We start from the raw sequence: 15,159 nt of genomic DNA on the forward strand, positions 1-15,159 counted from the left end.
GATTTTAACATTATGCCAATCAAATTACCAAGGGAATACTTTATAGAGTTAGACAAAAATAATAAAAGTATTAATTTAAAGTAAAAAAGAGTCGATAATCTCAAGGAGAGTCATTTTTAAATATAGATATGAAGTATAGGTAAGAGACCTGAAGATAAAAGTTCATATCATAAAGCAGTTACAGGAGAAGGGAAAGAGATACTTCTCACATTGATGTTTAAGCGAACAATTCTTAACCAATATAAAGGAAGAGGCAATCAAAACAGACAATTTTGATTACATAAAAATAAAAAAATTTTCATGCAAATAAAATCAATTAAGACAATAAAAACAGCAATTGTTGGGTAGGAAAAAATCTTTGCAACAAGTACCACTGATATTAGCATAATATCTATGATAATCAGGGAACTGGCACAAATATGAAAGACCGAAAACCATCCTCCAATAAATCACAAGTCAAAAGATATGAACAGTTTTCAAAAGAATTGTAAATTATATACATGATCATGTGAAAAAATGCTACAAATCACTAATATAAGAAATGCAAATTAAGGCAATTCTAAGGTTTTGCCTTACACCCTGAAAATTGACAAATATGTCAAAAAATGGGAATAAGTGACGTTGGATAGACAATAGGAAGACAGAGACACTAATATACTGGAGGTATGAAGTGTCCTAATCTTTGACCCAGATGATCCACTGTACCAGACTGCTATTAAGTCTAAAGACAGAAAAGATACCATAAAATTTAAGAAGATATTATTTTAAATTGTGGAATGGCTAAATAAATGATTATATATGTAGGTAATGAAATATTATACAGTAAAAAATAATGAATTTGAAGAACTATAAGAAACATGATAAGATGTATGTATACTAATACTGAATGAAATAAGAATGTAAAAAATAAAATACATATATACATCATAACTACAACAATATTGTCTAAATAAAAATATCACTAAAAGGAAATAAACACTGGACTAGCTTAAAAATCAATAACAATACCAGAGACCAGATAAAGAAATAGCCTTCCCTCTTCTTGACAGAGAGGTGGGGGACTACAAGGTTGGAATGTTGCAAACATCGACAGATAAGGTCCTTGTATTGAGTGTTTTTGCCTGTTTGTTTTTCCAGATAGGGAGTAAGTAATGGAGGGTATTTTTCCCCCTCAAGAAATAACTGATATAAAAATAAAAGGTACCAATAAAATTTTTTTAATGGGCTAGAGAAGAAATATGAAGGCATGATGCTGACAGTACCTTTAATTAAATAGTCGCAGGTGGTACCTACCTGAATGTAGCTCGGTGCTAAGGCCCGTTTCATCTCCATGTCCTTTTTCCATTGTAGATAATTTTCTTGATGTATTTTGATTAGGGAAGAAAAGCTGAGTATTTTTTGCCTTGGTCTTTCTATCTTTAAAAGAGTAGATGGCACTTTCTTCAGTGGACTTGGGGTTAATAACTCTGACCTACTCACAGGAACCCCGAACTCTCGGCTCATCCATTTTACCATTTCTGCTGAAGGCAACAAATCTCCTTCTATGATATCCTTGAGTTTGTGGCTGTGACAGATAGAATCGAGCCTATAAGAGATCATTGGGACAGCTCTTCAATTATGCTAGAACAGGAATTCCCCCCTAAACCTCCCCACCACCACACCCCTAAAAAAAGGTCTCTTCTTTTTGTCATTGGAGACTTTATACTTCCTACACACGATTCTGGGGCTTCTTAAAGGGTACAAAATTAGAATACGTCTATTGCCCCCTTACTTTTCTCCAGAATCCCCACCCCACACCATAGCAAAGTCAGCTAGAGAAAAAATGATTTTATGAGTGTGTGGAGATATGGGTTCAATTACATGCAAGTATGTAAAATACAAACATAACCTCAATATGGCCAAGGTTAATACACTGACCCCCAAAGAGAGTGTAAGATACTTGAATAAAGACAGTATTTATAAGCTTAATAACTGCTACTCTCCATAGTTCCTAATATGGTGCCTTGCAGAAAAGCTCTGTGTATGTTTGTTAAATAAAAGAACACATCCAGTAATTGAATGTTACTCTTCCAATTCCTAGTTGAATGGATGTGTGATGTGTTTATCTGTTCAATGAATGAATTGTCTAATTCAACAAACAGTACAAGGCATTACACTAATTTGTAGAGATACAGAGATGAGAAAACAGCCCCAGCTTCCAAGGAATTTATAATAAGAGGGATAAAGCATCTGTAATTCAAGGTACATCCAACCCCATTTCACACCGCAATGCTTAAAAAGACCTTGTGAAAAATAATGTTTTTTCCCCTTTAAGTAGCTGCTTATAAAGACTCAACCAAAAGCACAGGGGGAGAGATGGAGACAGAGACAAGAAAAGAAGAGAGAGGAAAGAAAGAGAGGGAGGAATAGAGATCCTGAGAGAGAGTGTACTTGAGCAAATGCTCAGATATCCTGCAGTATCTTCCTTTTATGAGAATTTGGTGATCTCTTTCCCAAAATCTCCATCTAATTACTTCTTCTTCCCAAGTGATCTGCAGCCTGTTCCAGTGACAGTATCATCTGTTGACCCTCATTCAAATGCTTTATGCTTTCCCCTGTCGTTCCTGGATTTCCTCACATAAGTACATCTTCTTAATGGACAGCTCTATTCTACCACTTTTTTCCCCCATTCTGGTGTTCTTAAATATATCATATTCTTTTGGAGTCATGTTCTGGTCCTAAGTCATATGTACCAAACCCCAGTGACATATCTATGAGATCAAATTTGACCTCTTTGTTTTATGATCTCTACCCTGTTTATTACAATATTTTGTACATTTGTATATAGACATCTGAGGCCATGACTTTCATGTTGGATTTATTTTTTATATAATATCCTTTGTGAATTACTGGTCTTCTCTCTTCCCTCCTTCCTTTCTATTCTCTGTTGTACCAGCCACGGTAGATCTATGGGGGAAGTTTTTGTCTTTACCCTCTTTTTCCAGTTCAGGTATGTTAAGTTTGATATGCTTGGTAGGGTTTCTGAGTGATATTCACCAGCAAGTTGGAATTAGAGGACTGGAACTCAGAGACGTCAAGGCTAAACACATACACACATATCCATAGATGCATGTACATAGATGTTTATACAAACATACAAATACATAAATGCAATACAAATATATACATATAGATGTGTATATGTAGATACATATATAAGTATACATATATGCATATACATGTACACATTCATATCTAGATACATGTATGTATGTATATACACACACATATATACATGCATATATATATTAGTCTTACGTTCAGTCTGAGTACAATATTTCAAGAAAAAACACTGACAAACTAGAGAATTTCCAAAGGATGACCACCAGGAGAGTCAAGGGCCACACCATATGAAGGCTCGCTGAAGGAATCAGAGACATTTAGACTGTAGAAGAGAAGTTTCAGGATAGATCCTATTTTTTTTTCCAGTACTCAAAGAGTTATTCTTGGAAGGAATAGACTTGTGCTATTTGGTCCCAGAAGAAAGAACTAGCAGCAAGAATGGAAGTTGCAGGAGCAATTTAAGCTTGTTCTAAGGAAAAATTTCTTAACAATTATTGCTAGATTATTCTCAGCAATATGGTAATCCAAGCCAATTTGAAAGGACTCGTTTTGAAAAATGCTATCCACCTGCAGAGAAAGGACGGAGTGCAGATCTAAACATATTATTTTTCACTTTATTATTTTTTTGTGCTGGGTTTTTTATCTGTGCTTTCTTTTACAACATGACTAATATAGAAATCTATTTTACATGATTGTACATGTATAATTTATATCAAATTACTTACCCTCTCAGGGAGCAGGGGAGGGGAGCAAGGGAGAGAGGAAGGGAGAGAATTTGGAACTCAAAATTTTAAAAGATGAATGTTAAAATTTATTTTTACATGTAATTAGAGGAAAATAAGATATTCAAAAATGAAAAAATATTTAGAGCTATTCAAGAGTAGATTGGACTGCCTTGGAAGGTAGTGGCTTTAAAACAGCCTTTAAGAGTCAAGGCATCACCCTGAAATGTCACTGGTTCTCTTGGAAAATGAAGGACAATCAACAAGTAAAGGCTCCAGGATCCTTTGCCCATCATGTGGTAGAAGGGTTCTTTTTTAACTAAGTATAGGTTGGATTCAATGGTCACCTTCAACTTTGAAATTCTATGATTCTATGAAATTAAGTGAGAAGAGAATAAGAAGTGTGTGTTAGTGTGTGTGTGTGTGTGTGTGTGTGTGTGTGTGTGTATGTGTGTGTTGGGGCTGGGTTAATTAACAGTATCAGTTATAGAAAGAGGATGAGGACTAAAGAAAGGTAATTATATTAGATAATTAAGAAGTTATGAAAGATCTCATAGTTTCAATACAGTATAAAGGACAGATATCAGATTTCAGGGGAGGTGAGTTGTATTTGGTGAAGAAATTGAAGTTAATTCTTCTAGAACCATAGTAGCATAAGGCAAGAGAAATATAAATTAAAAACTTCAGAGTTTTTAAGGGTCAAACGAAGATTATTTTTAGATCGAGGGAGCCCTGGGCACATTTGTGAGCAGAGGCAGAGGTGTGCTGGAACCAGTTCAAACTGGTTCAAGAGAGCCAACTATTAAATTTTCTGTGTGAACATTTATACTTCCAAAATCAGCAAACTACAAATCAAAGCTTGATTTATTGTTTTGTTGACTTCTAGACTTAAGGTAGTAATGGAAAAAATTTTTATAATTCATCATATATACATTATTTTTCAGAAAGCTGATTCTTAAACATTTACTATCATACTCCTGGGAAGAGAGAAAAGGGCTATTGAAAAAGAAAGACTGATGATGAGTCAGGGGATGATAGATGAAACAAGGTTCTGGAGGAAATGGGAGGAGACAAGAATGCTTCTTTTGCCTTTGTCCTCTATGTATAGTTACTAAGTCCTACTGATTCATATTTTATTTTTTTCTTGAATTCATCCCTTCCTCTTTCTTCTTATCACCCTAATCTAGGTACTTCTCACTTGACATTTGGACCATAGCAACTGTAGTCACCTGCTGACTCTTCACCACCTTCAGTCTTTCTCTTTCAAATGCATCCTCCAGACCAATGCCAAATTTCATCTTGTCAGTCCCTTGCTAAAAATTCCCTTGTTGTTATAGGATAAATTCCAAAGTTCTTGACCAAGCATTCAAGGCCATTCAGAGTCTGACCCTATGCTACCCAGTCAACTTTATCTCCCATTTCTCCCTAAGAAGCCTTCCTTTCAGTCTGGTGGATTCTCACTTTCCTCTAAACAAGTTATGATAACTTCCAAACTCCTTGATTTCATCCATGTTGTTTACCCACCCTAAGTTTTCATTCCTCTTTCTTCCGTCTCTCCAAATTCTACATAACCTTCAAGATCCACTCCAAGTCTCACCTCTTCCTCAAAGCCTGCCCCAGATACACCAATGCTGTGACCTTCTTCCTTCCCACAATGCATGTAGCACTCACTGTCTGTCACTCACTTTAGGATTCACTAGAACACTCTTGTACTTTCACTGAATATGCCAAAATAAACCCTATTGTAAACTTCTGGAAGAAAAAGGTCATATCTTACATCTATTTTCATCTGTCTCCTCAGTCCCTACAGTAGTATGAGTCTCAGTATTCTAGCTGAATGAATGAGAATGGATATATCTCTTTGAAGTGTTTGTCTCTTAATAAAAAAACAGATACAAGACACATATATTAAATATAACTGAAAATACTGAAGTAAATCCTGAATATAGAATTTCTACCCTAGTCTATGGATTCTACTCTTACAATAAATTATCTTGTAGTGGCTTGACTTCCAGATATGATGAAAGGGATGATGATGTTACTTGGGGTTTTTTTAGATTATGCTTGTACAATCACATTAAATATATTTTGACATTAGTCATGTTGTGAAAAAAGAATCAGAATAAAAGAGGAAAACCACAAGAAAGTAAAAAACAAAAAGTGAAAACAGTATGCTTCAATCTGCATTCAGACTTCTGGATGTGGATAGCATTTTCTGTCATGAAGATGGTATTACTTATAGTTATAACTAATTCTCAACACTGTTTGAACCATTCATATGAATGATCAAAGTTCCTTGCTCAGGAATCTGGGAAAAGGTAAATCCCTCAACCCTGACCACTCCATTGTCACCAACCTATACTAAATCCTCTCTAAGGGAGACAGGCAAAGACAAGCAGACAAAGAAGTCAAGAGTTTAGATTATCTGTTTATATATGCTCTCCCTGCCCACTGACATCATGGATAAGTGACTTAAACAGAACAGTTATGGAATTGGCTCATCCAGGTATTCCCAAATTTCATCTTTTGTAGTTATGTTCACTCCTGGGATCTACAGTCTAGGAGGAAGACTAAGGAGCTGGAGCTCCTCCATAGGAGGACCAAGAGTCTGGACATTCAGTTTCTGCTTGAACCCTTCCAATGACTGAGATGAGGCAGCCTGTTTCCCTGTTGGACAGCTCTACTGCTTTGGAACTTTCTAAAGACAATCTTTCTTGCTAAAGAAAAGACTTAAGGAGACCATTTCTATTGTCAAATATCTGAAGGGCAGGGTCAAAGGGTAGCTAGGTGGTGCAGTGGATAGAACACTGGACTTGGAATCAGAAAGATTCATCTTACTGATTTCAAATCCAGTCTCAGACACTTAATAGCTATATGACCCAGGGCAAGTCACTTCACCGTTTGCTTCAGTTTCCTCATTTGTAAAATAAGCTGGAGAAACCACTCTAGTATCTTTGCCAAGAAAACCTCAGAAGGGGTCATAAAGAGTTGGCATGGCTGAAAACAACTGAACAACAACAACCCTAACCCGATTTATTCCATTTGGCTCTGGTTGGGAAAAGTAAAACTGGTGAATGTAAGATTTTAGCACACTGCACGTAAGAGCTTCCTAATTAGTTAAGCTGTCCCAACACTGAAACAAGGGACCTCATCACTGTCACAAGAAATGTACAAATAGGAACTGGCTGATCCCTTGTCAGTGATGATGGGAAAAGGATTCATCAACAGAATTGCAGATGGACTAGGTGAACTCCAGGATTCCCCTCTCTTTCTCTAATACTAGCAAAGGCCATGTTCCTTGGAAATATTTTTATTAAAAAAATTTAAGAAAATTGGCCATCATTCCAGGAAGATCTCTTGTATTCTAGCAGTCAGTTCAAGATAAAACATAATAGAGTGGATTCTAACTTTATCAAGGCTTCAAAGGACGGTTGAGGAATCAGTCCTCTGACAAAAATCGTTGACTGTTTCATTAAAGTTGAAAGAGGTTTGCAGAGATGGATGTGGTATAAGAGTGCATCCAGATCCACATACAGACGTTCATGAAATGTTAACTCTGAGTTATAAAAAACTTGAAACTTTCCTTCTTCTGAACCTGGTGCACTGTAACAGAAGACCATGATAGTTATTATAACAACAACAACATTAATAAAATAGCATTTATATGTTGTTTTAAGGTTTGCGGAGTACTTTACAAATATTATCTCAGTTTATATTCACAGCAACCCTATGATGTAGGTGCTATTATTATTGTCCTTTTAGCGTACTTTAATTACCCTCCATTTAACAAATAGGGAACCTGAGGAAGGCAGCGATTACATGAATTGCTCAAGGTCACATAGTTAATAAGTGTTTGAGACCAAAATTGAACTGGGATCTTCTCAAGTGCAGGTCCAGCATTCTATCCACCATCTAGTTGCCTCTGAAGAGTGATGATCATTGAGTTTTGTTGTCTCCTTTAGAGATACATGGCCCATAGTAGGCACTGAATGTTTTATCTGATTGGCTATGATAATTCTTTCTTTTCCAAATTCTGCTTCTTTGCTTTTCTGGGATTTTGACCACATACTTCCTTTTAAAAGGTAAGCCAACCTTGGAGACTTTTGCCCAAGTGTTTTCAATACTACATTCTAAAAATAAAGGTCTTTTGTATTTTAATGAACTTTTTGTACAAATTCATGAAAATCTTTGCCTAAATTATCTGACAGTGTACTTGAACCTTACTTTTCTAGAATAAATAGTCATGTGTGAAATGAGGGCTATTTCTAGTGGCAGTAGCTGTTAGCTTGTTAGTTAAAGTATCACAAACAATAATTCATGGACCATTATGTCCTATGGCCAAGGAGCCATTTTGAACTGGTATACAAAAGCTAGTTTGTCCTATGGCCAAGGACTTCAATTCCAAGCTTAACTAAATCGACAATTAGCTTGATTGAAACATAAAGAGAAGATGATTCATGAACATGGAACCTGTTCTAATAATAAAAGCAACTTACATTTATAGCTGAGAGTTTCTAAAGCACTTCCCTGACAATGCCCCCATTTACTTATGGTGAAGAAACAGAAAATTAAGTGACTCCCATAACCCCATAGGTCACATAACAAGTAAGGGGCAGACCTGGAAACTTGACCCAGGTCTTTGTACTGCAAGTTTAATGTCCTCTTTACTATATAAGCCTGCCCCTTCAGCTTAGTCTTTAGGTAATATTCAATTAAATAAAACACATACTCCATAGACTGTATGAATTGCTTGGACATAGTAGGTAACAAAGAAGGTCAGTCCATAGACCTTTGCTAGCAGTGTGACCCTGTGTCTCAGTTTCTTCAGCTGTAAGTGGGGATAACAATAGCACCTACCTCCCAGGGCTGTGGTGAGGAGTAAATGAGTTTATATTTATAAAGCACTTTGCAAACCTTAACGCACTATAGTAACGATATTATTTTATCATTAGCAGTGGAGAAAAAAATTTCTTCTACAACTCTCAATCCTTAGTGTGTTATTTTATTTTGACAGTTGTTTTGGCATTGGAACGAATTTATTTTAAGTAGTTGGGATGTTTGAAAGGGGAGTGGGTTAAGTCTAGTGGTGTTTTGTTAAAGGAGTCAGGACACCTGGCTTCTAAAAGTAGCTCTATGATGAACTCATCTCATGACCTTGGACAAATGACTCATCCTCTCTGGAACTCAGTTTCATCATCTGTAAAGAGAAGGGGTTGAATCAAATTGTCTAGGTACCCCACTTTAATATGTGAAAAGCTCCATAATGTCCTCTACCTGGGTAACCCTTCCACTAACACAGCTCATGAGCTGCTTTGGCCAAAAAAGAGTCACCATCCCTTAGTGGCTCATCTCCTGGTGATGAGCTGCCTTCAAACTCAGGGAGAATGGACAATGAATAACAGGAGGTCCATGGTATCAATGAGCTCATGAGAGAAGGCTGCCCTGCTTCGCAGGCTCTTCCAGTGCTTATTTTCTTTTAGCACAGCTTTCAAGAACCCTCTCCCCTTGATGTCAGGATGAAGCATAGGAGCAAGACCTCAGTGGAGAAGAAAGGACAATAACTCTAAAATCTTATGATTCTATAAACAACTTTCACAGCAGGATTTTAAGTATAAAGGAAAAACAACTCAGCCTTCATCTCATTTATAATACCCAAAGTATACAAATGAGTTACTATTGGGAGCCATTAAAATAAGAAATAAGAAAATAAGAAATAAGAAAGTGCTTTGGAAATCATAAGCACTACATAAGTATACTCCTGTTTCCGAGTTCAAATCTTAGATACTCACTTTGTGTGCCCTCGTCCATAAAAAGAGCAGGAGAAGGAAATGGCAGATGAGGAAACTGAGGCAAAGAGGGTTAAGTGACTTGCCCAGGGTCACACATTGTGCTATGTACCTGCCCTATGTACCAGCAATAATAACCGCTGTTATTATTAACTAAAGTATCTGCTTATGGTGTTTGTCCTCGTGTCTGCTATTTACTTCAGAGAAATAACTTTTCTTTCATTTTAATAAGGTTATTGCTAATAATACTAAATACGAACAGAGTATCCCAAGCAGACCATCATTAAAAACTCACTTTGAAAATAGGACACTTCAGTTTTGGAATTCTGGAGAAGAAAAGAATTGCAGATAAGTTATGTTCATTTTAAAGAGAGAATTATAGAACTAGTTAGTATTATTAAGATACTCAGACTAAAGAACTTAAACCCCTCCAAATAGATTCTAGAAGGAACTCATCGCTGTCTTATTTTAATTAGTTAAAGACAATGAATGTAAGTCCAAATTTGGCTTAGAAAACCAAAGAAAGTGAAGTTGCTTTTGGGTTTTGGTTTTGCGTTTTTTAAGGGAAAGAAATCATTAAAATTGCTTACCGATTTGGATATCTTTCCCATAGCTTCTTCAGTCCTTGCTCTGCCAACCCTTCCAAAATAAAGAGGTGAATTTTGCCATCTAACAAATGGAACCCAGTAATCACATCATGATCTAAACTTGTCTGTATTTTAATTTTCACCTTAAAGGCTGAGAGCACCTCTTGAATATCTTCGGAAGGGTGAGATTCCAAATGAAGAGCTTTGGCATTTATTTCAGTAATGGCCTTCAGGAGAGCCCTCAAGAAGTCAATTTTTGAAGAATCAAAAATATAAATTATACGCCCAAACCGTTCACTTGCAGATTTAGCTGCATCAATCCGTGCTTGTAGGTTCAGAGGCACACATAAGTCTATCCTCAATCGAAGCAATGAGGAGTGTTCAAAGTAGGTGCCCATGGGCATTGGAGTAGACTGCAGAGTATCCATTGGATCATGACCACCAAAACTTTTTCTACGACCTTGCCTGTCCTTTGGAATGTAAGAGGAATTGGGTTTACATCTGTGAATGGGCACAAACATGTCCACGAATTTTTGGCCAAGCAGCAGATCAGCAAAACTGACCTTAGCGACCCCATAAGGATCCCACTTCCTGTTAATGGCTTCTAATGGGTTTTTGGTTAAGTCACTGTAAGTAATATGACTCATGTTGGTCAGATTTGCATCAGCTAAATCTTCCCCAAATAGAGAAGGTACAGCTATATATACCTCCTCTTTTCTATCTCGGTCATGGATTTCAACTTCCATTGGTGGCCCTTCCAGGTATTCAAGCAGATTTTGAGGATCCAGTGCTCCTAGGAGGATTACATTGATGTCATCAAAATAAATATGTGTTCCATAGGGTTTTCCTTGAGTCCGATGAACAGGAGCGCCATGAAATTTGTACTTACAGTATACTGGAACACACATTTTCTAAAAAGAAAAAAGAAAGAAAGAAAATATAAGGTTGCTTATATAAGCTCCTAGAATTCTTGTTCCTTCCTCCATCCCAATTCTTTTTTTCTACTAAAGTATGGAGCACAAGAAAAGACACAAAAGATATTATCTGAGAAATTTATATTATTAGAAATAGGAGGATAGGAGATGGGGAAGAATTCACCATTTCTTGTCTTCATGTGGTCTTCATTCCTACCACACATGTCATTCCTTGAATCCTACTTCTCATTTTCCACCTCTTTGCCTTTGCATAGCCTGTCCCTCACACCTGCACTACCCTCTCTTCTCACTTCTTAGAATCTTTAGCTTCCTTCCAGGCTTAGTTCATGGACCATCTCTTCCAAGAAATCTTCATTTCCTGATCCCCCTAGCTGTTAGTATTCTCTCTCCCCAAGTCATCATGCATATACTTCTCTGTTTTATATCATTTGTCTTCTCTTATAAAGTGTCAGCCTCTTGAGGACAGGAACCATTGAATGAATGAATGGAAAACATGCCTTAGGTGCTTACTATGTCAGATTGGCATAGTGACTACAGAGTTCTCTTTGGAGCCAGAAAGATCTGAGATTATGTCCTGGCTCTGGAAAAGTCATAGCTACTTCTTACTCTAGACAACTTTCTAAGACTAGGAGGTGCCAACTTACAGAGAGGGTGTTTTCTCACTTGAATATTCTCTATGTCACTGAAATTTTAAGTCTAGTTCTCTGTCCCCTATCCCTTGTTATGTGCCAGGCACAGTGCTAGCAAGTATGAGACATAAATGCAAAAGAGATCAAGCAAGGCCTGAACATTTCCTGAAGAAGGAGATAACACACATAGGGAAGTGGTGACTGAGGGTGCTTTGTTATGGCAAGTCATAGGGATAATGAGTGATCCATGGGGCAGGAGATTAAAATACCAATCCCCATTAAGCAGAACCAAGATGGTGGAGTAAAAGCAAGAACTTGCCTGAGTTCTCCCAAATTCCCCTCCACACGATGTTAAAATAATACCTCAAAATGAATTCTGGAGGGACAGAACCAACAAAAGGACAGGATGAAATGATTTTCTAGTCTAAGACAACTTAGAAGGTTGGCAAGAAAGGTCTATTTCATGGGGGTGAGAGTGGAGTGCAGTCCAATGCAGGCTGCAGCAACTCAGGCCATGTCCCGGCAAACCAATAGCAGGTCTTGGGGGTGATGGAATCAATGGCAGCTGTAGCTTCCAGAGGTCTCAGCCCACAGATGGTAAGGGGTTGGAAAACTGGTAAGAAGGAGCTATCAGGAGACCTTTTGCTGGCACTAGGTGCAGGACTCTGTTGCATTGGCTATACCCAGTTCCGGACCACTGTCTCAAGGAGAAAAGGAGCTCTTGCAGGAGCAAAGACCCCAGTTACAGTTCCAGGGTAAAAAACAATACTTGTGGTCACTCACAGACCAGAGTACAGGCCAGGAGAACAGTGACCACACCTCTCCTTGGATCATACAATTTTGAAAGAACTGAAATTTATGCCACCCTCCCCTAAGACCTAGCTCTGAACACAGAAGCATAAAAATCCTGAGGTGTGGAACAGACAGTGCCCCCTGTCCCCTAGTAACAGAGATGGCTGAAAAATGAGTAAATATCAACAACAAAAAAAGAACTTGATCATAGAAAGTTACTATGATGGCAAGAACGATCAAAATGCCAGCTCAAGAGAAGACAAGGGCAAAGATCAAAGCAGCTACATGGAAAGCCTCAAAGAAAAATAAGAATCACTATCAGGCCCTGGAAGACTTCAAAAAGGATTTTAAAAATAAAAGAGGCAAAGGAAAAATGGGGAAAAGAAATGAAAGTGATGTAAGAAAAAGTTAACATATTAAAAAAAAACACAAAAAAATACTGAATAAAATAATGCCTTAAAAAAACCAAATGTTAAAAGAGGCATAAAGATTCATTGAAGAGAAGAATCCCTTAAAAAGCAGAACTGGCAAAGTGGAAAAAAAGACAAAAAAGCTCGCTGAAGAAAATAATTCCTTAAAAATTAGAATTGGGCAAATGGAAGCTAATGAACCCATGACACATCAAGAAGCAATCAAACAAAATCAAAATAATAAAAAGAAGAAAATGTGAAATATCTCATTGGAAAAACAACTCACTTGGAAAATAGATTTAGGAGAGATAACTTAAGAATTATTAAACTACTTGAAAGCAAGCATCAAAAAAAGAGCTTAGATATCATATTTCAAGATATTATCAAGGACACCTGCCCTAATATTATAGAACCAGAGGGTAAAATAGAAATTAAAAGAATCCAACAATCTCCTCCTCAAAGTGATCCCCAAATGAAAACTCCCAGAAATACTATAGCCAAATTTTAGAGCTCCCAAATGGTTATGGTTTTGCCAGTAGAAGACATGTAGTTTAATGGGACTAACCAATCAGTGGAAAGACTGAAGACAGCAAGCACTTATATAATGCTTTTAAATTTACAAAGTGCTTTATAAATATTATCCTATTTTATCCTCACTACTCCCTGGGAAGTGGGTGTTATTATTATCCTCATTTTACAGAAGAGTAAACTGAGGCACAGGGTTGCATAGCTAGTAATTGTCTGAAGCTGGATTTGAACCTAGGATGCCTTCACTCCAGGTCTAGAACTCTATCCACTGTGGTACCTAGATAGTAGATTCCTGCATGATAGTAGCCTGCTTCAAAGACTAGAGGCACTTTACATGGTAACTTGGTAACATTTCTTATGGAATAGTCCCTTTTCTCTGGCATTTGAAGACAATAAATCAGGTCTCCTTATGATCACAGCATTTGGTCACAGGAATCAATCCTTTGTATACTATTCAGAAATAGCTAATGGTCAGCCAACATACAATGATAAGATTGACATACAAAAACCATTCTGCAGGCATTAATGACAAAGAGATCAAGGGTGACAGGTGTATTAGAAGAAATCTATCACACAAGAAGATGGGAGAAAGGTCAGATTCAAAAAGACATCATGGAGTCCTGGATTAGCAATAAAAGACCTAGTTTCTTCTACCTCTGGTAGCTCTGTCACCAACTAGCAACCTGATCTCAAACAAATCATTTTACTTCCCTGGGTCTTGATTTTCTCCTTTGTAAAAAGAGGGGGTTGGATTGAATGGTTTCTAAGATCCTTTCTGACTTTGACTTTATGTAAACTTGTATTGTAAGGATGCCAGACCTTACAGTGATTTAACCACTTGAAACAGCCAGGATCCAGTTGCATCATAAGCAGTAGGAAAGGTGTTGTTAGTCCTTCATTTTCAAAGAAGACCAATGTGGGGTGGGGGGATAGAGCCAAGATGGCAGAGAAGAAGGATGGACCTGTAGAAGCTCCCCCACATAGCCCATAAAATACCTGTAAAAATGACTCTAAACAAATTCTAGAGCAGCAGAAGCCAAAAAACGACAGAGTGAAAGAGATTTCCAGCCCAAGGCAGCCTGAAAGGCCAACAGGAAAGGTCTATCACATCAGGCACAGAGTGAAGCGCAGCCCAACCTTGGCCACTTGGCAGGGACAAGACTGGAGCAGGCCTCAGGGTATACAGAATCCCTGGCAGCAGCACTTCCCAGATTCCTCAACCCACAAACTCCAAAGGCAGTTTCAAAGGTCAATGAGAAAGCTCTTTCCCCTGAATGAGAAGGGAACATGGTCTGGCCCCAGTGACCTCAGGGCAGCAGGAGTTACTGTGGCACAGCATCCATTTTAGGAGCCCTCAGCCTAAAACCCCTGGGACAATCATGTAGCTGATCTGGATCTTAGCCCTGAGTGGCTCTCCTGGGGTGAGGAAGAACTCTGGCTGGCCTGGTGGAGCTGGTGGAGGTTCTACAGAGGGAATTCTACTCACAGATCCAGGGCAGAAAAGAGTGCTAGTAGTTGCTACCAGACCAGAGCACAGGCCACGAGAGAAGTAAATTCCTCTCCCTTGATTGTGCCACCTTGGAGGAACTAAGAACTTACAGGTCCCAAGAGTATACCCTCCTCTCAAAAAAGGACTCAAAGTCAAGTAACTGGCTGGAAAAATGCCCA

The 15,159-nt window shown here is 37.8% G+C and overlaps 1 protein-coding gene across 5 annotated transcripts in view; it reads right to left on the reverse strand.

Annotated features, from left to right (window-relative positions):
- Window positions 1–15,159, reverse strand: part of CFAP92 (cilia and flagella associated protein 92 (putative)) — a 69,044-nt gene that overhangs the window by 12,444 nt on the left and 41,441 nt on the right. For 4 of the 5 annotated variants that reach the window (XR_011964653.1, XM_072598270.1, XM_072598268.1 and 1 more), the window contains exons 10-12: window positions 10,201–11,108; window positions 7,233–7,427; window positions 1,294–1,585 (exon numbers count right to left, since the gene is read on the reverse strand). Coding sequence is in view for 4 of the 5 variants with exons in the window: in XM_072598270.1 (XP_072454371.1) it covers window positions 1,294–1,585; window positions 7,233–7,427; window positions 10,201–11,108 (1,395 nt within the window). In the remaining variant the exon portion in view is untranslated. The remainder of the gene's footprint in view (window positions 1–1,293; window positions 1,586–7,232; window positions 7,428–10,200; window positions 11,109–15,159) is intronic. The other variant, XM_072598271.1, reaches the window with a different exon arrangement.

This window comes from Notamacropus eugenii, chromosome 3, assembly GCF_028372415.1.
Source record: "Notamacropus eugenii isolate mMacEug1 chromosome 3, mMacEug1.pri_v2, whole genome shotgun sequence".
Taxonomy (NCBI): domain Eukaryota; kingdom Metazoa; phylum Chordata; class Mammalia; order Diprotodontia; family Macropodidae; genus Notamacropus; species Notamacropus eugenii.